Source organism: Danio aesculapii, chromosome 8 (assembly GCF_903798145.1).
Source record: "Danio aesculapii chromosome 8, fDanAes4.1, whole genome shotgun sequence".
In the NCBI taxonomy this organism is placed as follows: domain Eukaryota; kingdom Metazoa; phylum Chordata; class Actinopteri; order Cypriniformes; family Danionidae; genus Danio; species Danio aesculapii.
Window position 1 is genome coordinate 2524996 of NC_079442.1, and position 27977 is coordinate 2552972.

A 27977-nucleotide genomic window follows, 5' to 3' on the forward strand; every position below is an offset into this window, starting at 1 on the left:
CACTATTAATAATTAAATACAAGCAAGTTTGACTTTTTTTTGTTTACTACAGTAAATTTTAATGCTTGGTACATTTAACCACGTTTCAAAGACAGGAATGATTATAACATGATATAAACATGCACTTATTTATTATAATTATTTTAAGCACTCGTACGTTTCTCTAATTCAACTATTATTTACTCTAATAACTTACTGTCAAGTCATTGCAAATGTTAAATGAGCTATTTTATTTACTAATCCTTTGAATATTAGATTATATTTTCAGTTTTTATTTTATGTTTCAAATTTAAGTGATTATGTTGCACTGTTTTATATGTCTGTATAGTTTATATTCATTTTTAAAGTTACTTTTTTCAGTAAAAAATATATTTTACTTGTATTTTATATTATATTACCAGTAATGGCATTTATTTTTATGGTTTTAGTTGACTCATAACTAGGGCCAGACGGACATCTTTTGCTATTTCTGCGCAGAATTTTGGTAAAAATCTGCGGTTTTATGCAGAATTATTTTGGGAGTATCATAACTAAAAACTTAATATATAAAAAAATAAAAAGTAACACCTTTTTAACTTGTATTTAATTTTTACAATGCAAATCCATCTAGATCCACTTTATTTGGTAAACAAAGCAAGTCTCTCATATAATATATCAACTAAAAGACAGAAATGATTACTTTACAAACTGTATTGTAAATAAATCATATAAATATTTTCATATTAGTCAATAATATTACTGTAATAATTAAAAAAATGTAATTCACACACATTTACACAAGTAAATAATCAGAATCAATGATGGGCTAAAAATCTGCAGAATTCTGCGCGCGCAGATTCCATGTGGGCCTACTGGTAATCATGAAAATAATGTGCAAATATATACAGTTTACGCTTAAGTATATTCGTTTTGTAGTAATACTTATAAAAGTAAGCATACTGCTATTACAGAAGGCTCTGCAGAGCTCCTATAAACTTATATAGTTGAAGTCAGAATTACTCGCCCTCCTGTGAATTTTCTTTTTCAAATATTTCCCAAATTATGTTTAACAGCAAGGAAATTTTCACAGTATTTCCTATAATATTTTTTCTTCTGGAGTAAGCCTTATTTGTTTTATTTTAGCTAGAATAAAAGCAGTTCTTAATGTTTTAAAAACCATTTTAAGGTCAATATAATTAGCCCCCTTAAGCAATATTTGTGTTTGATTGTCAAATATTATGTGCTGTCATCATGGCAAAGATAAAAGAAATCATTAGAAATTAATCTTCTTTCCATTAAATAGAAATTGGGGGCAAAAATATACAGGACGGCTAATAATTCTGACCTCAACTGTATATGTATAATTATAATCTATATATCAGTTCACAAACACAACACTGACTATTTGGCAGAGTCGGTTAGCTGGTACTCTCGGCGGCGGTCGTAGCATTCCTGAATCCCGCTGTCGCTCCACAGACTGCTGAGAGCCTTCACTTGAGTCTCATCCAAACTCATGATTTTATCCACTTCAATATCGTTGACCAGTGCGGAGTGAGCCTGCAGAGACAAGATCAGCCAATCAGCATTCAGCAGCATCTCCCGGGAGACCAATGAGAGAGTGCGGTCAAGAGCCAGATTGCAGAAAACAGCCAATTAATGCAAAGTCTAGCAGAGCTTAAAAACAGGACATAAAACCTTCAGGGAGGAAAACAAATAGGTGAAGATGACAAACATGCTTATGAAATACACTCTCCGGCCACTTTATTAGGTACACCTGTCCAACTGCTTGTTAACGCAAATTTCTAATCAGCCAATCACATGGCAGCAACTCAATGCATTTAGGCTTGTAGACCTGGTCAAGACGATCTGCTGCAGTTCAAACTGAGCATCAGAACGGGGAAGAAAGGGGATTTAAGTGACCTTAAACGTGGCATGGTTGTTGGTGCCAGACGGGCTGCTCTGAGTATTTCAGAAACTGCTGATCTACTGGGATTTTCACGCACAACCACCTCTAGGGTTTACAGAGAACAGTCCGACAAAGAGGAAATATCCAGTGAGTGGCAGTTCTGTGGGTGCAAATGCCTAGTTGATGCCAGAGGTCAGAGGAGAATGGCCAGACTGGTTCCAGCTGATAGAAAGGCAACAGTAACTCAAATAAGCACTCGTTACAACCGAGGTCTGCAGAAGAGCATCTCTGAACACACAACGTGAACGTGCTATGTCAGAGCTCGAATCATCTCAGACTGGTTTCTTGAACATGACAATGGGTTCGCTGTACTCAAATGGCCTCCACAGTCACCAGATCTAAATCCAATAGAGCACCTTTGGGATGTGGTGGAAAGGGAGATTGGCATCATGGATGTGCAGCCGACAAATCTGCAGCAACTGCGTGATGCTATCATGTCAATATGGAGCAAAATCTCTGAGGAATATTTCCAGTAGCTTGTTGAATCTATGCCATGAGGGATTAAAGCAGTTCTGAAGGCAAAAGGGGGTCCAACCCGGGACTAGTAAGGTGTACCTAATAAAGTGGCCAGTGAGTGTTTAACACAACTGTACTACATTTTGACACAGAAGACTGTATATATGATAAATAAAATGTATTCAAAATATACAATTGAAGTAAAAATGATTCGCCCTCCTGTGAATTTTGTTTTCTTTTTCTATTATTTCCCAAATAATGTTTAACAAATCCAGGAAATTTTCACAGTATTTCCTATAATATTTTTTCTTCTGGAGAAAGTCTTATTTGTTTTATTTAGGCTAGAATAAAAGCAGTTTCTAATTGTTTTAAACCCATTTTAAGGTCAATATTATTAGCCCCTTAAGCAATATTTGTTTTGGATTGTCTCCAGAACAAACCACTGTTATACAATGACTTGCCTAATTACCCTAACTTTACCCTAATTAACCTAGTTAAGCATTTAAATGTCACTTTAAGCTGAATACTAGTGTCTTGAAGAATATCTAGTCTAATATTATTTACTGTCATCATGGCAAAGAGAAAATAAATCAGTTATTAGAAATGAGTTATTAAAACTATTATGATTAGAAATGTATTGACAACCATCTTCTTTCTGTTAAACAGCAATATACAGGGGGGCTAATAATTCAGGGCTAATAATTCTGACTTCAATTGTATATGCCAAATAGTTTCCAAAGGTATATCCACAAAAGTACCTGGTTTTCAGAGTTAGCATAGGCGATCTTGAGCATGTCCATAGCTCTGACCATAGACTGCATGGCGCTCATGGTGTTCTGATGGACGAGTTTAATGAAGCCCTTCTTGTCATCATCAGTATAACCGGAGCCATGAATGATCCGCATCTGTTTAATGAACGTACTCTTGCCGCTCTCGCCTGTGCCTACAAAAAGGGAACAGACAATTGCATCATTTTATTACTGCATTAACACTGGAATAATGACCAGGATTTACAGAAGACATCCACTAAAGTCATCAAGTAAATTCACAGGTTCATTGCTATTTTACTCGTCAGTTCCCAAGTTTACATGTTACCAACAGTCATCCATGTTGAGCACAATACTAAATTAGGGATTATTTATTTAATGTTGTCCTGTAACTTTGTGATAATTCTTATAGTATGATTTCATTGTGTGGATGTGACTTTATAATTTCATTTGTGTGTGTTCATTTTTCACTTTTAATTGTCATTTAGCATTTGTTGTAATGCAATTGTTTTGTTATTGTTTTATTATTATTATTATTATTATTATTTAGGTAGAGGTTTTTTGCCTCTTCCAGCAAATTATTGCTTATTTTTCTGTTTTATTCCAATATTTTGTATTTTTGAGCAAATAAAGAAATAAAAAATTAATTAAAAATTAAAAATGTCATTCAATATAACAAAATTGTATATGTTTATATATATATACCAACAAAATGGTAAGGGACTTTAATTAAATTAATATTAAAGCTCTTTAACTTGTGACTGATGTTGTTGGTTTGCACTGAATCAACATCTGAGATGAACTATCTGCTGTTTCTTTCAGTATTATGGCAATAAATATGATGTAAAATTATTTTTAAACTTATATTGGTAGCATTTAACACTACATAAAGCCTGAGGGGATCATTGTCATAGTAGTTTATGCTGTTGTTCTGCCTTGACGCCTCTTTAACTTTATTAATAGGCTACTGAGTGACTGATTGGTTTGCACTGAGTCAGTTTCTGACGTTCATTTTCAAACCATCTGCAAGTTATTTCATTTTCAACATCTGAGATGAACTATCTGCTTCTGCTTGGCAATAAATATCATGTAATACGGTGTTTAAACTCTCGTTGGAAGCATTTAACACTGAATAAAGCCCATAATCAGTACCTGAGGTGATCATTGTCATAGTAGTTTATGCTGTTGTTCTGCCTTGACGCCTCTTTAACTGTATTAATAGGCTACTGTGTGACTGATTGGTTTGCACAGAGTCAGTTTCTGACTTTCATTTTCAAACCATCTGCAAGTTATTTCATTTTCAAGATCTGAGATGAACTATCTGCTGCTGCTTGGCAATAAATATCATGTAATACGGTGTTTAAACTCTCATTGGAAGCATTTAACACTGAATAAAGCCCATAATCAGTACCTGAGGTGATCATTGTCATTGGAGTTTAGGCTGTTGTTTTTCTGCGACGTCGCAGCAATAGAAAACATTTCTAAAATAGAAATTTTGTGCATGGCGGATGGTTAAAACAAAAACTCTTTTTTTATTCGCATGTTGCTGTGTTGCCTTTTGAAAACGTATATATTTTTATCCATTTCTCAGTGAATATAGCCAATATATTTTGGTGCATTTTAACAAAGCACTTTTGTTAAACAGTTATATTCATTTAAATAAGAGTTTGGTTACCGAACGTCTTTAGGAATAGAAAGATAATGCATTTAAATTCAAGCAAGTTACCAAAGAAAATGTAAAAAAAACAAAAAAAGTACATTTTATTTTATTTATGTTCTCATGATTTTTCCTGTTTATTAACATTTTATTTCACATTCATCCACAACATTAATTTGGGTTTATTAACTGTTTTGGATTGTGATCTTAAGTTGTTTTTGTTAGATTAGCTCCTGTTTGGTACTAATTAATCCATCACAATCTCACGGAAATTCGTCACTTTTTGATGTAGTGGCTAATTCGGATGAATTCATACAATCTCATTCGTACAATTTAGTATGATTTGCTTATCCCCCAATGACAGTTGGGTTTAGGGGCGGGGTTGGGTGCCACGCCTCTTTTTAAAATTGTACATTTTCGTACAACTAAACTCATACGAGTTTGTACAAATTAACCAATAAACGGACAAAACGTAAAAAAGTTACGTTTCCTCATGAGATCAGGCTGGATCGTTCTACTTTTCATTCATTCATTTTCCTTTGGGCTTAGTCCCTTTATTTATCAGGGGTTGCCACAGAGGAATGAACCGCCAACTATTACGGTATATGCTTTACGCAGCAGATGCCCTTCCAGCCACAACAGAGTACCGGGAAACACCCATACACACTCACATTCACGCACACTCATACACTATGGCTAATTTAGCTTACTCAATTCCCCTATAGCGCATGTGTTTGGACTTGTGGGGGAAACCGGAGCACCTGGAGGAAACCCACGCCAACACGGGGAGAACATGCAAACTCTTTGACCTTCTTGCTGTGAGGCCACAGGGCTAACCACTGAGCCACCGTGCCACCCTAATCTACTTTATTGCTGTAAAGCGATATGAATTTAAAAGAGATGTCTGTGAGGGATGAACTCATTTATGCCAAGCAAACATTAGTGTTTCAGTGCATACCTGTAATGACTTGTTCTTTGGTTTTGCGTTGTATTATATAACGCAGATTGTTGGGAGAATCTGTCTGCTTCTCGTTTGTATATTTTTCCTCAAAGATGAACAAAAAGTAAATCTGTTTAGTGTTTGGCTACTGAAGCGATTGTGCTCGACAGACTGAATGTTCGGCTTGCCAAAGTCCTGTTTATATTCTCCAGCTGCTGTGTCTTTACTCAGGACAGCTGTAAGATGGAAATGGAGGATCATTTCGGATTGTCTAATGCCACAGTGAATATACTGAGGAGACGGGAAATATATGTGTGGTAGGGTTACATTTAGCAACCATTTTACTTCATTACTGTACTTAAATACATTTAAAAGTATCTGTACTTTAGTCTGCAGTTATAAAATCACTGATTCTAATAACTCAGTCAAAATAAATCTCCACATTAACTATTTACTGATTCAGATAATCTGGTCAAAGTGAGTCTCCAGTTAACAGTTCACTGATTCAAATAAACTGGTCAAAGTGAGTCTCCAGTCAATGATTCACTGATTTAAATAATCTGGTGAAAGTCAGTCTCGACATTAATGATTCACTGAATCAAATAATCCAGTCAAAGTGAGTCTCCAGCTAATGAATCACTAATTCAAATAATCTGGACAAAGTGAGTCTCCAGTTATAAAATCACTGATTCAAAATGAATCTCCACATTAATGATTCACTGATTCAGATAATCTGGTTAAAGTGAGTCTCCAGTTAACAGTTTATTGATTCAGATAATCTGGTCAAAGTGAGTCTCCAGTCAATGATTCACTGATTCAAGTAATCTGATGAAAGTCAGTCTCGACGTTAATGATTCACTGAATCAAATAATCCAGTCAAAGTGAGTCTCCAGCTAATGATTCACTAATTCAAATAATCTGGACAAAGTGAGTCTCTAGTTATAAATTTACTGATTCAAAATAAATCTCCACATTAATGATTCACTGACTCAGATTATCTGGTCAAAGCAAGTCTCCAATTAATGAATCTCTGATTCAAATAATCATGTCAAAGTGAGTCTCCAGTTAACAGTTCACTGAATCAAATAAACTGGTCAAAGTTAGTCTCCAGTCAATGATTCACTGATTCAAATAATCTGGTGAAAGTCAGTCTCGACATTAATGATTCACTGAATCAAATAATCCAGTCAAAGTGAGTCTCCAGCTAATGATTCACTAATTCAAATAATCTGGACAAACTGAGTCTCCAGTTATAAACTCACTGATTCAAAATGAATCTCCACATTAAGGATTCACTGATTCAAATAATCTGATCAAAGCAAGTCTCCAATTAACGAATCTCTGATTCAAATAATCTGATCAAAGCAAGTCTCCAGTTAACAAATCACTGATTCAAATAATCCTTTTTGAGCAGGTCTCCAGTTTACAAGTTGCTGATTCAAATGATTCAGTTAGAGTGAGTCTCCATTTCTCAAGTCCTGTGTAGCCAGAGTTTAAACTGACGGTTGAAGCTCTGAGAACTTTGGGTGCATTGACTGCTCAAGGACTGCCCACGATGCTATATGACAGATTAACCAACCAATCATATTTTGTTTTGTGCTGCGTCATGTTCAGGGGTGTGGAAATGCCAATACAACCGCCTGGAATGCAACTAGGACATCATTCTTTCACAAACGTCTTAAAACGGTAACAAAAATGGCAGCTCAATATTCTAGATGATGGCTAGGCGACCATTAACTGTTTTCTCAGAGGATGACAAGCTGACAAAACACTGCTGCAACTCTGATACAAGAGAAAATTCAAAAGCATTGCAGTGTTTGGGCGTTCTGCGTTTGTCTGTGATAATTATTCTACCGAAATGTGTATATTTCATACAAACTGAAGCTGATTGGTCAGTTCTTGTCACGTGACTTGTGCACTTGCGGCAATCTGAAAACTTGAGATGTTTTTAACTGAGTGCCGCGTGTGCGTCGCTCTAAATATGCATGTCACTATTGTAAATAACGAACATGCGTGCGGAAAAGACACGATATGTAAACGGCCGCCGTCATTTGCGATCTCCAGCAGTTGATCTTCTTGCACAGACATGCTGGACTCACCTGATTTGTTGACAAATGGGTTGCGGATCCATTCCTTGGCAGTTCGTGAGTCCTTCACTAGGTCTTTTCCCCTTGGCAAAGAAACTTTCCAAAGACGTCTGTTTCTTACTTATTTTACAAGCTCTGGGTTAAATTTTGGCACACAAATGAGATGGAACCGAAAGAATACGGTCATTGTTCAAAATAAAAGATCGTTCAGACTCAGATAATAAATAAAACGGATATAACTAATGATTTCTGGTGCGGCCCGGTACCAATTCATCCACAGCCCGATGGTTGAGGACCACTGGTCTAAGGTACATATTTCTCAGTTCTCAAAGATGTAGCCCTGGGCACATATATCCAATGAGCCATGTTGGTAATAATTCCGCGTTTAGTTGAATTTATAAATGCTCACCAGTTTGGCAGACAGAGACTTCCAACATGAATTAAAAAGACGAAAATAATAACGTTTTACTTAGCAGACTGCCATATAACTCTGGAAAGACATAGGGGTGAAGAATCGAGACAGAGAGGAGAAAAAGGGGTGTGTGTTTCAGTGAGTTTTGTTTAAAGTGCCGTGTGGCAGAATATCTGTCTTGCCTTTGGCCAATAAACAGTCTCTGAGTGGAGTGAGAGTGTCCTCACTGAAGCCATGAAGTGCACTTCATGTGTTACAGCAAACGCACAACTTCACCAGACACTCACTTACAAATAATATTTAATTTCTGAGGGCTGTGGCGTTATGATTTAAAGGGGACCTATTATGAAAAAAATCACTGTTATAAGGTGTTTAAACTCAGTTGTGTATCAGCAGTGTGTGGATATAAGCAGCTTCTAATGGTAAAAATCTATTAATTCTATTTTTTTTATAATCAGACTTCATTAAACCATTTTGCTGAAACACTTTGATCAACATTCTCCCTTTGTACGTGCCACCAGAGAAGGAAAGCCCCGCCCACTAGTGACCATCTCTCCCTCATTAGCATAAACAGCCCTGAGTGAGAAGCAGCCGTCTGCCTGAGTTTTCACCTACTGAAGATAATGTCAGCGATTAAGATGCGACTAGTTTTTTTGTTCAGGGGTCTCTCGTTTATCGCAGGAGTTTCGTTTTAAAAATAAACCGCAATAGGTGAAACCTGCGAAGTACTCCACTTTATTTTTTACAAGTATTCTAGATGTTTTAAGACTGTAAAACCCCTCACTACACACTTTATACACATTTCTCAGACAGGCATTAACATTTTCACACTGTTCTCTTGTTTAACTCGACCTACAATTAGAGGGATACAAAGTTAGCGTTAGCTCTACTATAAAAGATCTGGGTGTCATATTAGACAGCAGTTTAACTTTTAAAAATCATATATCCCATGTCACAAAAACTGCTTTCTTTCATCTGAGAAATATCGCTAAGTTACGAAGTATGCTATCCATCTCAGATGCAGAAAAGCTAGTCCATGCTTTTATGACTTCTAGGCTGGACTACTGTAATGCTCTGTTTGCTGGCTGCCCAGCATCCTCTATTAACAAACTTCAATTAGTACAAAATGCAGCTGCCAGAGTTCTTACCAGGTCCAGAAAATTTGATCACATCACCCCAATTTTATCCTCCTTACACTGGCTGCCTGTTAAGTTTCGTATTGAATTTAAAATATTGCTTCCTACATATAAAGCTTTAAATAATCTAGCTCCTGTTTATCTAACCAATCTTCTGTCTCGCTACCATCCAACTCACTCTTTAAGGTCTCAAAACTCAGGGCTTCTGGTAGTACCTAGAATAGCAAAGTCGAGTAAAGGAGGTCGAGCCTTCTCATTTATAGCTCCTAAACTCTGGAATAGCCTCCCTGATAACGTCCGAGGCTCAGACACACTCTCCTAATTCAAAACTAGATTAAAGACCTATCTGTTCAGTAAAGCATACACTTAGTGCACCACTTAGGGGGCTTCCACACAGGTTATGCGTCTTGTTGATATACACTGTGAACAGCAGCTACGCTAATTATTTTCTTTATTCTCCATTTCCACCTGGGGATACTCTTCCCGAGGCCCTCAGACTATGCAGAGTCACTGATTCGATCCAAGACCAACGACGAGATGATCCCAAGGTTTCCATATCCTGGACCTGGCCATCCTGAGCAGCTACTGTGATGGTCATGGAAGAGTGGAGAACATGAGACTGATTCCTGTGACGCTCCAGAGACAGACGAGTCTTCGCTGAGGCCAGCTTCCAGCCTCCGCCACTGAGACAAGACGTTTGGCCAGCGAAGAAATTAAAATGGTCGTGCCCAACTGAGCCTGGTTTCTCTCAAGGTTTTTTTTCTTCACTTCCGCCATTAGTGAAGGTTTTTTCCCTCTCCGCTGTCGCCACTGGCTTGCATGGTTCAGGATCTGTAGAGCTGCGCATCGTTGGATTTGCCCTTCAATATTTGGACTCTCAGTAGTGATTATTAAACCACACTGAACTGAGCTCAACTGAACTGAACTTAAACTCTACAAACTGAACTACACTGTTCCTATTTACTGTGACCTTTTATGTGAAGCTGCTTTGACACAATCTACATTGTATAAGCGCTATACAAATAAAGGGGAATTGAATTAAACACTCTCAAAGTTCAAACTTTGGTAGAAAAATAAGTGCAGTATTATATTTTGTCGGGCGCAAACATTCATCTCTGTCAGCAAAAGGTTCATGAAGCTTTACAGCTTGTGTGTGGATGATGTTGGAATCCAGCGTAATGTTCTTTTTCCTGCAGTCACTGATCCACAAAACGAAAGCAGACTCCGTCCTTAAGGGGGTCGCACACTAGTTGTGCCGCGCGCATGAGAGTAGGAAGTAACACACACCAGACGCGCACATTCGCATGTTATTTAAAATGAAATTATTTAGATGGCGCTCTGTGGAGCAGCAGAAATATGAAGCGTCTTGAGTCGTAGCTGGGAACCGCAGACAGCCGCCGACTTGCAGTGTGCATACCCTGATAGGAATCTATGTTTGCATGGGGCAGTGCATCCGATGTGAGCCCCCCTTTATGATGGTCTTGCTGCGGACAGTTACAACCCTTATTGAGTCCTTATTAAGATTCACACAGCTAGCGATCGAAGATTTCTGTTAATTTGGCAAGCTGAACGCATTCTGTACTGCACAGGAGACACGGATGAGATTGATTGACAATGGTCTACAGCCAATCAGGACGCAGAACACAATGCACTGTAATAAAAGCATGTCAAACTGCACTAAAAAAATCTGCGAGGCCACGAAACCGAAATCATTCCACATAAATCTGCAGATTTTGTACATTCTTCTGCACAGAATACCAAAACAAATTCATATTCTGCCACAAGCAGATTCTGTCAGACCCTTATAGCCACATACTCAGATTTTACATGAATGCTGTCAGACACCGAGGCCTGATATAAACCAATAAGGTGTGTTTTTCACTGTAAGGGTATGATAGACCGCTGGCTCCTGTTGTTTGACACTTTTACAGCTGTCTGAGAGAGTTCACGATGTAACACACACTGTTTGTGTTCCTGCTGTAATGAGCTCATCAATCAGACAGTACTTAGATGCATTACATAAAGCTCAGTAATCACTCTCGCTCATTCGTACTTCATATTTCCTTTGCTTTTTACCAGCGAGTAGCTGTAATACAACTTGAATTTTAACACAGATATTTACCATAACTCTCGTGGCCAGGATTTCAAATTACACTTGGGATTGGTCAAACTTGAGTTGGATTATTCTACGGTAACATTTTATAAGCAGTAACTTTTATCATTTCAGTTGTGTGTCAGTTTGAAAAATCTAATTTATTTAAATCACTACAATAAATAAATCTAAATCTCATACATATTCAACAGTGTTGGATGTCATTAGATGCAGACTAAATAGTTACTGTAATCTAATTACTTTTCCACTGAATAAGTCAAGTAGAAGATTACTTTTCTTTTATGCATCTGCAAGCGTTGGTGGCACGGTGGCTCAGCGGTTAGCACTGTCTTCCTCACAGCAAGAAGATCACTGGTTCGAGTCCTGGCTGGGCCAGTTGGCTTTTCTGTGTGGAGTTTGAACGTTCTGCCCATGTTGGTGGGGATTTCCTCTGGGTGCTCAAGATTCCCCCACAGTTCAAACACATGCCCTATAGGAGAATTGAATAAACTAAAATGGCTGTATAAATGTTTGTGTGTGTCCCATATTCATCAGGGGTCGCCACAGCGGAATGAATCACCAACTATTCCAGCATAAGTTTTATGCAGCAGATGCCCTTCCAGCTGCAACAGTGCTTGGAAACACTTATACACACTCATTCACACTCATACACTACGGCCAATTTAGTTCATTCAATTCACCTATAGCGCATGTGTTTGGACTGTGGGGGAAACCCATGCCAACATGGGGAGAACATGCAAACTCCACACAGAAATGCCAACTGACCCAACCGGGACTCGAACCAGCAACCTTCTTGCTGTGAGGCGACAGTGCTAAACACTGAGCCACCGTGCCGCCCCATAACGAGAAATCAATGCTTTGAAACACTATTTGGTCGAAAATAAAATCGTTCCGTGTGCTGCCATCTAGTCTGTTGGTACATCTGTGCTCAGTCTTCAGTTTTTCTGGCCTCTGTTAACTCTGCTTATACACGTTGTGGAATGAAATCATTGCCGATCACGCATTTGGAGTAAACAAAAAAAAAAGAAAGTTGCTTATCATTTCTGGCCAGTCACACTATGTTTTAATGTACAATTCATGTTATTAACAACTAACTAAGACTTTTAGCTCAATAAAGTACTTATTAGATACTTATTAATAGTATTAAGTAGGCTTAGGGATGTAAAATAACATCATACTTTATAAATCCTAATAAACAGTTAATATCTTAATAGGTTAAAAGCCAGAGGCAAATATTGTGAATTGTTATTGTTTAATATAACATTACTGCAGCAGATCTAGTCCCAGTCTATTCTATACAAGCCCCTCCATTCCCTCCAGATAGCAAAGGTAAAATATTGTTTTTATAGACCCCATAAATGAATTCAGTTACTTTTTTTCAACATAAATAATAATTTTGGAAAACAACAATCACTGTAATAAATGCTGGGTTCCACACAATTTCTTTATGTTGCCCTAACACAAATGGATTTTAAGTTACCTTCATTGTTTTCACAAATTTAAGTTGATTAAACCTAAAATTATTAAAAGTTAGAGTTAAGTTAAAAGTTAGAGTTAAAAGTTAAAGTTTTTACAATTAAAAGTTATTAAAAGTTAGAGTTAAAAGTTAAAGTTAGAGTTTTTACAATTAAAAGTTATTAAAAGTTAGAGTTAAAAGTTAAAGTTAGAGTTTTTACAATTAAAAGTTATTAAAAGTTAGAGTTAAAAGTTAAAGTTAGAGTTTTTACAATTAAAAGTTATTAAAAGTTAGAGTTAAAAGTTAAAGTTAGAGTTTTTACAATTAAAAGTTATTAAAAGTTAGAGTTAAAAGTTAAAGTTAGAGTTAAAAGTTAAAGTTAGAGTTTTTACAATTAAAAGTTATTAAAAGTTAGAGTTAAAAGTTAAAGTTAGAGTTTTTACAATTAAAAGTTATTAAAAGTTAGAGTTAAAAGTTAAAGTTAGAGTTAAAAGTTAAAGTTAGAGTTTTTACAATTAAAAGTTATTAAAAGTTAGTCAGAAAAATGAATTGTGTTGATTCAGCTCATTATAAATAAGGAGTTTGAACAAGCAGAAAAATATCTTTTTTGAGTGATGTTTTACTGTAAAGTATAGTTGTACTTTGGATTAAACTACAATAAACACATGTAAGTTTAGGCTATGCCATTGCTAGTTCATTTATTTTTAAGATCTGAGGTAAAGAATCTGCTGTTGCTTTAGAAAAACTAATGCTTTTAATTCAACACATGCTCATTCTGAAAACATAGCCCTATATACATTTCTGGAGACCGTGAATTATATAGCCAGAAGAACGTAAGGCTGCATTTAATCTTTAAACGAACACTATGGCGGTATGACGGCGGTATGACGCAGTTCCTTTTTGCGCTTACTAGCTGACTGCTTAACTCCATATGGACGGCTTTTCCACTGTTACCTGTTTCGATCCTGGTGAAGAATGGTTCCAGAAAGCTGGTAAGACGAAAACAAAAGTCAAAAAAATTAAATAAACAAGTAAATAACACGGTGAGAATGAGGAAAAATATAAAAACGTGGTAAAAATCAGGCTTTTCTTTGTCTAGATTGCTATTGAAAACACTTGTCGGTTGGGTTTAGGGAAGTGGGTGGTTAGGGAGATTGGTCAGTCAGTCAATCGGTTAGTCAGTTGACAGCGGCCCCTGGTGGATTTATGGTAGAACAGCAGGCGCGAACGGCACTCGCGAGAGAAATTTGAGATGTGAAAAAGCGTACACATCAGCCTCAGGTGGATTCATGAAAAGAAAAACTGCAACAGCAACAAAAAACGTAGCTCCTGGGACATATTTTGCTCTCTCCAGAAATGTATATAGGGGAACGTAATCAGAATGAGCCTGCGTTGTTTTAATTTGACCTGGTTAATTTTACCTTTTTGCTTTAAGACGAACTAAATAAAACAGGTTAAAATCTGAAACCATCATTTTTCACTTAATCCAATATAAAATTGTACTTTGAATGAAAGAAGTTTCACTTTTTACAGTGTCCGCATGAACGAAAGTGGGCTTGATGCCATCAGCAGGTCTGGTATTTGTGGTGACTTCATTCTGGCTCCTGTTTACAGGATTTTACATTTGTGATGAAAATGTCTGCGATGAGCCATTCTCCACTTTGCATGAATTAGCATCTTGAGAATGTCCTGGCGACATTGCGACGCTTTACACAAATGAAAATCACCAGATTTGAATGAGTTCACTGCGAAAGCACGATTAGAAACCAACCAAAGTCCTGAGATTTCACTGCTTTATGTAATGTTCAGTTTGAGTGGATTTCACAGAATCTGTTCACAACACACCAAACAAGATTAGAAGATATTTGAGTTACAGCCAAACACATTTTATTCACTTTAACTTGTAGACATTTTCTACAAAATAACTCAGTCTAAAATAGATCTAAAATAGATCTTGCCAGTCAACAGGCTGTAATAATTACGGTTTTTAAATGTTTTTTTTAAAAAATGCCGAAGCTGCATTTACTTGATTACAGAAAAAAAGTCAATATAATTGCTATTTTATTACAGTTTTTGCAACTACAGATGTTTTAATTCATTCATTCATTCATTCATTCATTCATTCATTCATTCATTCATTCATTAATTCATTCGTTAATTAATTAATTCATTCATTTATTCATTCGTTCATTCATTCATTCGTTAATTCATTCATTCATTTATTCATTCATTCATTTATTCGTTCGTTCATTCATTCATTCATTCATTTGTTAATTCATTCATTCATTCGTTAATTCATTCATTCATTCATTCGTTAATTCATTCGTTAATTCATTCATCCATTCATTAATTCATTCGTTCATTCATTCATTCGTTAATTCATTCATTCGTTAATTCATTCATCCATTCATTCGTTCATTCATTCATTAATTAATTCATTCATTCGTTAATTCATTTATTCATTCATTCATTCATTCGTTTGTTAATTCATTCGTTAATTCATTCGTTAATTCATTTATTCATTCATTCATTCATTCGTTTGTTAATTCATTCGTTAATTCATTCGTTAATTCATTAATTCTTTCATTTGTTTGTTCATTTATTTCTATTATTATTTATGTTTTCTTTAAAGGATTTAAAAATAAATTGAGAATAAATTCTGTTTTCCCTGATCAAAAGTGACAGTAATTAACACATTTATAATGTAATGCTAGTTTCTATTTCAAATACTTCTGAGCTTTCTACTCAGAAAAAAATCCTGAATAAATAATGAATCCCGATTTCTGTACAAATATTAAGCAGAGAAAAATACTCAACTCTGATCATTTTAGGACCGAATATTTGAGTACCAATAAAATTGTTATCATTTCTTATAATCATTATAATCGAGCACTATATCATGTGAAGGATCACATCATTTTCTTTTCGGCTTAGTCCCTTTATTAATCCGGGGTCGCCACAGTGAAATGAACCGCCAACTTATCCAGCACATGTTTTACGCAGCGAATGCCTTCCAGCTGCAACCCATCTCTGGGAAACATCCACACACACTCATTCAAACTCATACACTAAGGACAATTTAGCCTACCCAAATCACCTGTACCGCATGTCTTTGTACTGTGGGGGAAATTGGAGCACCCGGAGGAAACCCAGGCGAACGTAGAGAGGACATGCAAACTCCACACAGAAATGGCAACTGACCCAGCGACCTTCCTGCTGTGAGGCGACTGCACTACCTACTGCGCCACTTCATTGCCCACCCATGATTTTATAGTTTACAAAGTTAAAATGCAAAGAAATAAACAGGAAGTAGTTTAATGTCCTGCTACAGTTGTTAATCGTAATTTCATACACACATAACCACAATTTGTTAAATCATAAAGATAATCGTGTTTATATAAACACTGTAAATGATGAGGACTTCTCTCCTCCTCAATCCTGGGGTCTGAACGCAGACACAGTGGACAGCAGTGCAGCAGGTCTCTTTCCCTGTCTATTTCAACCATTAGCGCTGCTGGTAATCTGGAACAGAGCAGCAGGGATACAGGCGATGTGTCTGAATGGTAACAAACTCAACTGATAAAAGAGCAAGTCCGCCATTCTCCTTTTCTTGTACAGCTCTCTCGACAAAAATGCTAGCTGCAAACCAACGGCTTTGCTGTATCGGCCCTGAGAGAATCGCGGGGAAAAACATGCAACAAACCCTGTGGATCATCGAAACAAACACAAACAACCCGTGCAGACGCGATCTCACCCAGTCATTGGGTCTCACAGCTTGGCAGGTCTGCCTTGCTTACAGAAGGCACATGCTCTCATGAATAATTAAGAAGCAGGGTCTCCTCATAGGATAAGAAAACTCAGCTATGAATAATAATGAGAAACCGACGCATCATCACTCCACTAGCAGATTCGCGCTACATCACAGATTTTGATCCCGCCCCCGAAAATAATTTTAAACCCGGAAGATGAAATTAGCCGACAAATGATCCAGTTTTCCCCACAATTAAATCTGACAGGTGCTAACGCTGTCTTAACTGATGCTCAACACACACAAATCTGTTAAAATCCCCCCCCCCCCCAAAAAATACTCCAGTGTCCTGAAGCTTTAAATAAGGTTTAGGAAGTAGGTGATTGGTTAAGGAGGTAAAGTGAGGCATGGTCCCGCTGCTGAAATGCTAACATGTTAACTCCATTGAAAGCATCCATTTCTAACTGAAGTTTAGATGTTTATAAAGGAAGGAAAGGCATTGCACTGGCCACACCTTACAGAATATTCTCATTGCACACACACACACACACACGCACACACACACATACACACACACTAACATACATACACTCACACGCAGGCACACTCACACACACATACACACACTCACACACAAACACACACTTACACACGTGCATACATATGCACACACATACACACACACACACAAACACACTCACACTAACATACATACACTCACACACACACTCACTCACTCACTCATACAGAAACACACACACACCACATACACACACTCTCTCACACACAAAGGCACACACACACACACAAACTCTCTCTTTCTCTCTCTCTCTCACAAACACACACACACACACACACACACAAATGAAAGCGCAATGCAAATGTTTTGTTTTACATATTGTAAAAGGTGTCATCATCACACACACACACACACTGCTGTTTGCCTCAGTCAATGTGAAAGCAGAGTCTCCAGCAGACCCGATGCTTGTTTTGACCTTTGCGCTGGTCTCGTCTCGAGGGCCGAGCGCTGAACGTGCTCAAGTGTAATAATCAATCTGCTGGGAGTTTGAGTCACTTCACACACTCTGCACAGGTGTGGAGGAAACACTTTTGAGTAAAAGACAACACGGTGGGCGTCACGGTGGCTCAATGGTTAGCACTGTCGCCTCACAGCAAGAAAGCTGTTGGTTCGAGTCCCGGCTAGGTCAGTTGGCATTTCTGTGTGGAGTTTGCATGTTCTCCCAGTGTTAGCGTGGGTTTCCCCCACAGTCCAAACACATGCGCTGAATTGATGAACTGGCCGTAGTGAATGTGAGAATGGGAGTGTATGGGTGTTTCCCAGTACTGGGTTGCACCTGGAAGGGCATCCGCTGGGTAAAACATATGCTGGAATAGTTGGTGGTTCATTCCACTGTGGTGACCTCTGATAAATAAGGGACTAAGCCGAAGGAAAATGAGAAAACACATGTCGGCTAATATGCGTGTGTGTTGTGGAGGGAGGGAGAGCTGTTGAGGAAACTTTGTTTAGAGTTCACTGCAGGATCTGCTTTGCATGCTTTTGCATAGCATGAAGACGGACAGTGGCTGTGTGGCCAGATACTGCTGGATGAAACAGTGTGACCGCTGCCAAACCACACTTCGGTATATTTCCACCAACACTGTTCCTTACTCTATTTTTTAATTCACTCACTATTTACTCTCCTTCAAGTAGCTAAAAATTTTATGCATTTAAAAAATTATGTTTGCTGTTTGTTCTACTTATTTAAAATAAGCCGGAACAACACAATTCTTGGGCACAACTTACTTGTTTTATATTTAGTGCACTTAAATTTGTAAAAATGAATAGGTTAACTTAATTCTTTCATGTTGTCGCAACCCAAATCGATTGTGTGGAACCCGTTTGTTTACAGTGTGATTTTCTGTTCAACACAAAAGAAGATATTTTGAAGAATGTTGGAAACCGGTTACCATTGACTTCCATTGTATAAAAAACAAATACTATGGAAGTCATTGGCTACAGCTTTCCAACATTTTTCGAAATATCTTCTTTTGCGTTTAACGGTGAGTAAATGATGATAGAATTAATTTTTTGGGTGAACTTGTGACTTTAATACAAGTACAGATCTAAAAAGCAGCAAACAAAGAGTGTCAGAAGCAAAGAAATGCTGATAGAAATTTAGTTTCTTCATTTCTTTTATATTATTGTCTATTCTCTTGTCACATTTTGAAAAAAGCACCATAAAAAAACAGTAACATGTAATTTAATAGTGCAGCTTCTTTGCTATTTATATGGATGTGTTTACAGTATGTTCGTCTAGAGGTGGTAAATAATTATTTCCTTATTATAATTATTTTCATTCATTCATTCTTTTTCATTCGGCTTAGTCTCTGTTTCAGAGGTCGCCACAACGGAATGAACCGCCAACTGTTCCAGCATGTCTTTTAAGCAGCAGGTTACCTTGCAGCTGCAACGCAGTACTGTGAAACACCCATACACTCACATTTACACACACACACACACTCATACACTATGGCCAGTGTTTGGACTGTGGGGGAAACTGGAGCACCCAGAGGAAACCCACGCCAACACGGGGAGAACATGTAAACTCCACATAGAAATGCTGAGGCTCGAATCAACGACCTTCTTGCTGTCAAGTGACAGCGCTACCCACTGCGCCGCCCTACATTATATTATATTATATTATATTATATTATATTATATTATATTATATTATATTATACTCGAACCAGCGACCTTCTTGCTGTTAGGTGACAGTGCTAACCACTAAGCCACTGTGTTGCCCTTCATTGCCATTATTATATATATATATTTAACCTACCAACCTCATGTTTGTCCATTTATCACTAAGTGAAGTTTATTTATAAACTAATTTGGAGAGGATCACGTGCTTATGATTGATCACAGCTGGTCCCGCATTATTCAATTTATGATTCACCAATCAGACGATTCCTAAGCCACTATAAATACTCTAAGTTCTATATAACAGCCATCTACGTTTTGAAGAATCCCCCCTTCCACCCCTACTCCTCCTCCTTTCCTAGATGGGTGGTTAGCATTGTTGCCTCACAGCAAGAACGTCACTGGTTCTAGTCCTTACCAAGCCAGCCAACGTTTCTGTGTGGAGTTTATACGTTCTCCCCGTGCTCACGTGGGTTTTCCCAGGGTTCCCTGGTTTCCTCCCACCGTCCAAAAACATGCAACTTAAGTTAATTGACTAAGCATACACTCAATGCACCACTTAGCGGGTTCCCACACAGGTTCAGCATCTTGTTTATACACACTATGAACAGCAGCTACGCTAATTATTCTCTTTATTCTCCATTTCCGCCTGGGGATACTCATTCCGAGGCCCTCAGACTATGCAGAGTCACTGATTTGATCCAAGACCAACGACGAGATGATCCCAAGGTTTCCATATCCTGGACCAGGCCGTATCCTGAGCAGCTACTGTGGTGGTGATGGAGGAGTGGAGAACATGAGACTGATTCCTGTGATGCTCCAGGGACAGACAAATCTTCGCTGAGGCCAGCTTCCAGCCTCCGCCGCTGAGACTGCAGCTCTGCACAAGACGTTTGGCCAGCGGAGAAATTAAAATGATCGTGCCCAACTGAGCCTGGTTTCTCTCAAGGTTTTTTTTCTTCACTTCCGCCATTAGTGAAGGTTTTTTCCCTCTCCGCTGTCGCCACTGGCTTGCATGGTTCAGGATCAGTAGAGCTGCGCATCGTTGGATTTGCTCTTCAGTGTTTGGACTCTCAGTAGTGATTATTATTATTTTGAGTGCTGAATGAAACTCAGATATTATTTTATTGTATTATTTATTAGAAATAATATATAAAAAATAATGTACTTAAATATAAACTGAATGCAATGTAATTTCAGAAACAATTGTATGTTTTTGCAAATTAAATACAGTTTAAATTTATATTAAATTAAATGACCCACTAATTTATAACTTAAGTATATTCATCAGAGTGTGGAATGAACCGCCAATTTATCCAGCCTCTGTTTTATGCAGCAGATGCCCTTCCAGCTGCAACCCAGCACAGGGAAACACCCATACACACTCATTCACACACACTACGGCCAATTTAGTTTATTCAATTCCCCTATAGCGCATGTGTTTGGACTGTGGGGGAAACTGGAGGACCCAGAGGAAACCCACACCAACACGGGGAGAACATGTAAACTCTACACAGAAACGACAACTCACACAGCCGGGGCTCGAACCAGCGACCTTCCTGCTATGATGCAACAGTGCTATCCACTGAGCAACCGTGCTGCCCCCGATTTAATCCATAAAAACTTTAATATGATTTTTGAATAACAGTTGCTTGTTGGATGCACAGTTTCAATTTGGATTTCTTTTAAAAGTGTACTTAAAGGGACAGTTCACCAAACATTGAACTTTTGGGATGAACAGTCTCTTTAAAGGGATAGTTCACACAGAACTGAAAATGTATTTGCTATATTTACTTACCCTCAATTGTTTCCAAAACATTTATAAAGAAGATATTTTGCAGAATGTTGGAAACCGGTAACCATTAAACTCCATAGTATGAAAAACAAATACTATGGAAGTCAATGGTTACAGGTTTCCAACATTTGTCTAAATATCTTCTTTTGTTTTTAACAGAATAAATTTCATAAAGGTTTGAAAAAGTGAAGGGCGAGTAAATGATGACTGTTTTCATTTTTGGGTGAAATATCCCTTGATGTGTGTTAAGAATAAGTAATGACAGTGTTTCTCTTTAAAGTACGCTTAAGTGGACTTATTTCAGTAGCATTATATTACCTATAAGTACAGTTATTTATTGTACACTACATTAAACAAAAATAAGCATATACTTCTGTTTCCCAAAGATTCCTGTAAACTTCACACTGGTGTCCTAAAGATGAACTAGAGTATTATTTTAAAGTTTAAAACCACTTAGGTGTAAATGATTAGTTAATGATTTCGCTAAATTTTGGGTGAACTGGCCCTTTAAATATATTAAGAATCATATTGAAAATGCCTCTCTTTAAAGGGATAGTTCACCCCCCAAAAAATGTATTCTGTCATTATTTACTCAGCCTTTACTTGTTTCAAACAACTTCTTTCTTCTGTTGAAAACAAGAAAATATTTTGAAGTATTCCAAAAACCTGTAACCATTGACTTCCATAGTATTTGTTTTTCCTACTATGGAAGTCAGTGATTTCCAGCATTCTTCAAAATATCTTCTTTTGTGTTCAACAAAAGAAAGAAGCTCATAAAGGTTGGAAACCACATGAAAGAGAGTGAATGATGATTTAATTTTAATTTTTGGGTGAATTGTTATTTGAAATTACCTGCAAGTATGATTTGTTTAACTATATTTCCAAGAATGCTAGTTGATAAAAATAAGCATACTTCTGTTCTTAAAGACATTGAAAAGTTCTCATTTGTGTCCAAAAGATAAATTGGAGTATAAGCAAAGTGTGCTTTTTGAAAGCAACATTTTTTGAATCAGATTTGCAACATTTTTCAAAATATCTTCCTTACTTCAGTTGCATTATATTACTTACAAGAACAAACAATAAACCAGATTAACCACACTTCTGTTGCCAAAGACACTCGAAAAGTTCTCATTAGTGTCCTAAAAGATGAACTAGCAGTGCATTATTTCCGAAAAGTAAGGTTTAATGAATCAGGTTCCCAACATTTTTCAAAATATCTTCCTTATTTCACTTACATTATATTACCTACACGTACAGTGATTCTTTGTACACAACATTAACCCAGATTAACCACCCCTCCGTTGCCAAAGACACTCGAAAAGTTCTCATTAGTGTTCTAAAAGATGAACTGAGTATTAGCGAAGCATTATTTTCGAAAAGTAACGTTTGATTAATCATATTTCCAACATTCTTCAAAATATCTTCCTTATTTCAGTTACATTATATTACCTAGAAGTACAGTTATTGGTTGTACTTGATATTAAACAAAATTAACCACCCTTCTGTTGCCAAAGACACTTGAAAAGTTCTCATTAGTGTCTTAAAAATGAACTGAGTATTATCGAAGCATTATTTTCAAAAAGTACTGTTTAATGAATCAGGTTTCCAACATTTTTCAAAATATCTTCCTTATTTGAGTTACATTACATTACCTACAAGTACAGTGATTCTTTGTACATGACGCTAAACCAGATTAACCACTCTTCTGTTGCCAAAAGCACACGAAAAGTTCCCATTAGTGTCCTAAAAGATGAACTGAGTATTATTGAAGCATTATTTCTGAAAAGTAACGTTTAATGAATCATATTTCCAACATTCTTCAAAATATCTTCCTTATTTTAGTTACATTATATTACCTACGAGTACAGTTATTCTTTGTACACGACATTAAACCAGATTAACCACACTTATGTTGCCAAAGACACTCGAAACGTTCTCATTAGTGTCCTAAAAGATGGACTGAGTATTAGAGATGAGTAGTAATCGTTACTTTTCAAAAGTTACATCGCTTGTTCATTCAAAATATCTTCCTTATTTCAGTTACATCATATTACCCACAAGTTCAGTTATTTGTTGTACACGACATTAAACCATTAACCACAGTTCTGTTGCCAAAGACACTCAAAAATTTCTCATTATCGTCCTAAAAGATGAACTAGACGTAATTTTCGGAAAGTAACGTTAAATCTTACCGAGCAGCAGCAGTTTGAGTTCTCTCCGCGAGTCTTTCTTGTCTTTCCTCAGCTGTTTGTCGATCTCCTGGTTGATCCTCTGCCTCTCCTTCTCCTCCGCAGACATGCAGCATCCAGCCATCGTGTTTTTATTATTATTAATCTTCCCTTCACACTAAACTCTGACTAGGTTTATGTCTCCTTTTCTCCGCAGTCTGAGAGAGAGTTCATGAATGGGCTCCTCCTTTAGTCCACTGAACATAATCTCTCATTCTCCAGCAGAAACTTGTGTCTGTTTGTTTTAGTAGCGATAGTTTTGTCAGTATGGTGAAGGAATAAAAGATGTTTTCGCGACAGAAACATTACATCAAATCCACACACTTCCACCGAACTGACTCCTGCGCGTGACAGTGACAGTTCTGATGGTGATGGGCATCTATGTGTCAATCAGACGAGGGGGCGGGGCTTGCGGACACACCTGAGCCAATCAGGAAGCAGGATGTCCTGTATCGTTTAGGTAATCTCTTTAATTCAGAAGCATGAATGGAAGAATGAATCTCAATTGATTGTGACATTTGGAGCGTAAAAACACAACTGAATACTATTATATTATATTATATTATATTATATTATATTATATTATATTATATTATATTATATTATATTGTATTGTATTGTATTGTATTGTATTGTATTGTATTGTATTATATTGTATTGTATTATATTATATTATATTATATTGTATTATATTATATTATATTATATTATATTATATTATATTATATTATATTATATTATATTATATTGTATTGTATTGTATTGTATTGTATTATATTGTATTGTATTATATTATATTATATTGTATTATATTATATTATATTATATTAAATTATATTATATTATATTGTATTATTTTATATTATATTATATTATATTATATTGTATTATATTATATTATATTGTATTATATTATATTATATTATATTATATTATATTGTATTGTATTATATTATATTGTATTGTATTATATTATATTAAATTATATTATATTATATTGTATTATATTATATTATATTGTATTATATTATATTATATTATATTATATTATATTATATTATATTGTATTGTATTATATTATATTGTATTGTATTATATTATATTAAATTATATTATATTATATTGTATTATTTTATATTATATTATATTGTATTGTATTGTATTATATTATATTGTATTATATTATATTATATTATATTATATTGTATTATATTATATTATATTGTATTATATTATATTATATTATATTATATTATATTATATTATATTATATTATATTATATTATATTATATTATATTATATTATATTGTATTGTATTATATTATATTGTATTGTATTGTATTATATTATATTGTATTATATTATATTATATTATATTATATTAAATTATATTATATTATATTGTATTATTTTATATTATATTATATTATATTATATTATATTATATTGTATTATATTATATTATATTGTATTATATTATATTATATTGTATTATATTATATTATATTGTATTGTATTATATTATATTGTATTATATTATATTATATTATATTATATTATATTATATTGTATTGTATTGTATTGTATTGTATTATATTATATTATATTATATTATATTATATTATATTATATTATATTATATTATATAAAATTATATTATATTATATTATATTATATTGTATTGTATTGTATTGTATTGTATTATATTATATTATATTATATTATATTATATTATATTATATTATATTATATTATATTATATTATATAAAATTATATTATATTATATTATATTATATTATTATATTATATTATATTATATTTATTATATTATATTATATAAAATTATATTATATAAAATTATATTATATAAAATTATATTATATTATATTATATTAATTATATTATATTATATTATATTATATTATATTATATTATATTATATTATATTATATTATATTATATAAAATTATATTATATTATATTATATTATATTATATTATATAAAATTATATTATATAAAATTATATTATATAAAATTATATTATATTATATTATATTAATTATATTATATTATATTATATTATATTATATTATATTATATTATATTATATTATATTATATTATATTATAAGGTTGTTAATGTTGATTAATGTATTTACTAACATGAACAAACAATGAGCAATACATTTATTATAATATTTATTAATCTTTGTTAACGTTAATTAATGAAAATAAAGTTGTTTATTGTTAGTGAGTGAGTGAGTGAGTGAGTTAGTTAGTTAGATAGTTAGTTAGTTAGTTAGTTAGTTAGTTAGTTAGTTAGTTAGTTAGTTAGTTAGTTAGTTAGTTAGTTAGTTAGTTAGTTAGTTAGTTAGTTAGTTAGTTAGTTAGTCAGTTAGTCAGTTAGTTATATTATCATTAAGACTTTTCAAGATTTTTACATCAGTGTCATTTCTGATCAGGGCTCCACATTCTTGCTTAACATGCTTAAAATGTATTTGCTGCACAATTAATATTTCCTATTATTTCCATCAAGCTTTAAACGTTAATAAGATTATGAATCATTATTAATAATAACTGATTGCCAGAAATAATGAATCCATAATTAGTGTGTTAAAATTATTTAATGACCTGTTGTATACGTTTTAATATTTAACAATTATTGATATGCTGACATTATTATTATAATTATTTTCAGACAAATGTTAAATGCTGAATTTACTTTGCATTGTTTCTTTCCAGAATGAAGTATATACCCATTTCCAATATTATTTCACTCATGAATATTTTCCACTGGTTTGTGATGCTCAGTTCAGCTGCATTACAGAGAGACATAATTCAATCATAAATGTTATGATGAAACCTAATTTCTGTTCTGACAGATTATATTTGAATGTAAACCGAGCCGACTCGCGTCCAGCACACTGTAATATGAGTCCAGGGCTTTGCAGGAGTACAGAGTGAAGAAAAGGCTTTGATTATTATTATTGTTATTATATTTCAGATGAATAACTTCTATTTGCTCAGACACACTAAAAGGTCAAACAATGCTTTACGCAATTAGGCGAGGTTTCTGCATAGAAAGGTCTAGATTTAAGCAAAACTTTGTCCTTTTTGCTGGTTGTATTCAAACTTTTCGAGGAAATCATTTGCAACTGCTTTCCAAGTGAAACTGAAGGGAGTCTGAATACACGGAGAGAGTCGGGGAAATTACTTCTTATTTCCATGTCTTTAAATCAACACATTCTCACATTTTCAGTCTCAAGGATGAAACACCTTGAAAAGGAGTTTTATTTATTACAAACAACCAACCAAACAAATTAATAAATAAGAAAGTAAACAAACAAACAAACCAGTAAATAATCAAATAAACAAACAAATAAAAAAGAATTAAAAATAAATAAATAAGATAAGGAAGAAAGCAAACAAACAAACAAATGAATGAATAAATAAATAATTAAATAAATAAATAAATAAATAAATAAATAAATAATCATTTAATCAGTTAATCAATCAAACAAACAAACAAATGAATGAATATATACATAAATAAATAAATAAATAAATAAATAAATAATCATTTAATCAGTTAATCAATCAAACAAACAAACAAATGAATTATTTTTTTAACCGATCATAAAAACAAAGAAACACACAAAAATACCAACAAATAAAAAAATAAAATAACTAAATAAATAAATAAGGAAACAAATCAACAAAACGAAAACAAACAAACAAATGAATGAATAAATAAATAAATCAGATAAATTATCATTTAATCAGTTAATCAATCAAACAAAGAAACAAATGAATGATTTTTAAAAAAATGAATACAACCGAACATAAAAACAAAGAAACACACAAAAATACCAATAAATAAATAAATAAATAAATAAATAAATAAATAAATAAATAAATAAATAAATAAATAAATAAATAAGGAAACAAAACAACAAACAAAAACAAACAAACAAATAAATAAATAAATGCTTGTTTTTATATCTGTGGATATATGATTTCATTCAATTTTATTCCTTTTTTATATTAATGAATTAATATAACTTAATTTTTTGTTTATTGAATTGTATCTTTTTTATCCATTAAATAATATATTTTTATTTAAAATAATACAATGACGTATGATAAACTATGGAATGATTTTCTGTTTATATTTATTTAGTTTAATTGTATTGTATTTTTACTGTATTTATATAATGATATATTTCTATATAAAATAATATAATATTGTATTATATAATATTATTATTATTTAATTATATAATATAATATTTTTACACAGTAAAAAGCGACTAGCTGACTTCAAAAAGGGGAGTAAACCCATTGCCTTAAAATGAATGATTATCAAATTTTTAAATCAACATAAAATTGTGCATAATTATTCAAAATTAAGTACCGTTATCTTAACATTTACAAGTTACAACAGGTTTACTCTGTTTTTTAAAAGTAAAGCATCTAATAACTTTTTACAGTGTATTATGATGATTAATTATAATGTAAATATTCCTGTTAATTT

The 27977-nt window shown here is 34.1% G+C and overlaps 1 protein-coding gene across 1 annotated transcript in view; it reads right to left on the reverse strand.

The window, feature by feature from the left end:
• The window catches only part of gna14a (guanine nucleotide binding protein (G protein), alpha 14a), a 30996-nt gene extending 7222 nt beyond the window's left edge, over window positions 1-23774 (reverse strand). The window contains exons 1-3 of the mRNA XM_056464606.1: window positions 23406-23774; window positions 3160-3344; window positions 1382-1536 (exon numbers count right to left, since the gene is read on the reverse strand). Of these exons, the coding sequence (XP_056320581.1) occupies window positions 1382-1536; window positions 3160-3344; window positions 23406-23526 (461 nt within the window). The 5' untranslated portion in view covers window positions 23527-23774. The remainder of the gene's footprint in view (window positions 1-1381; window positions 1537-3159; window positions 3345-23405) is intronic.
• Between the last annotated feature and the right edge of the window lie 4203 nt (window positions 23775-27977).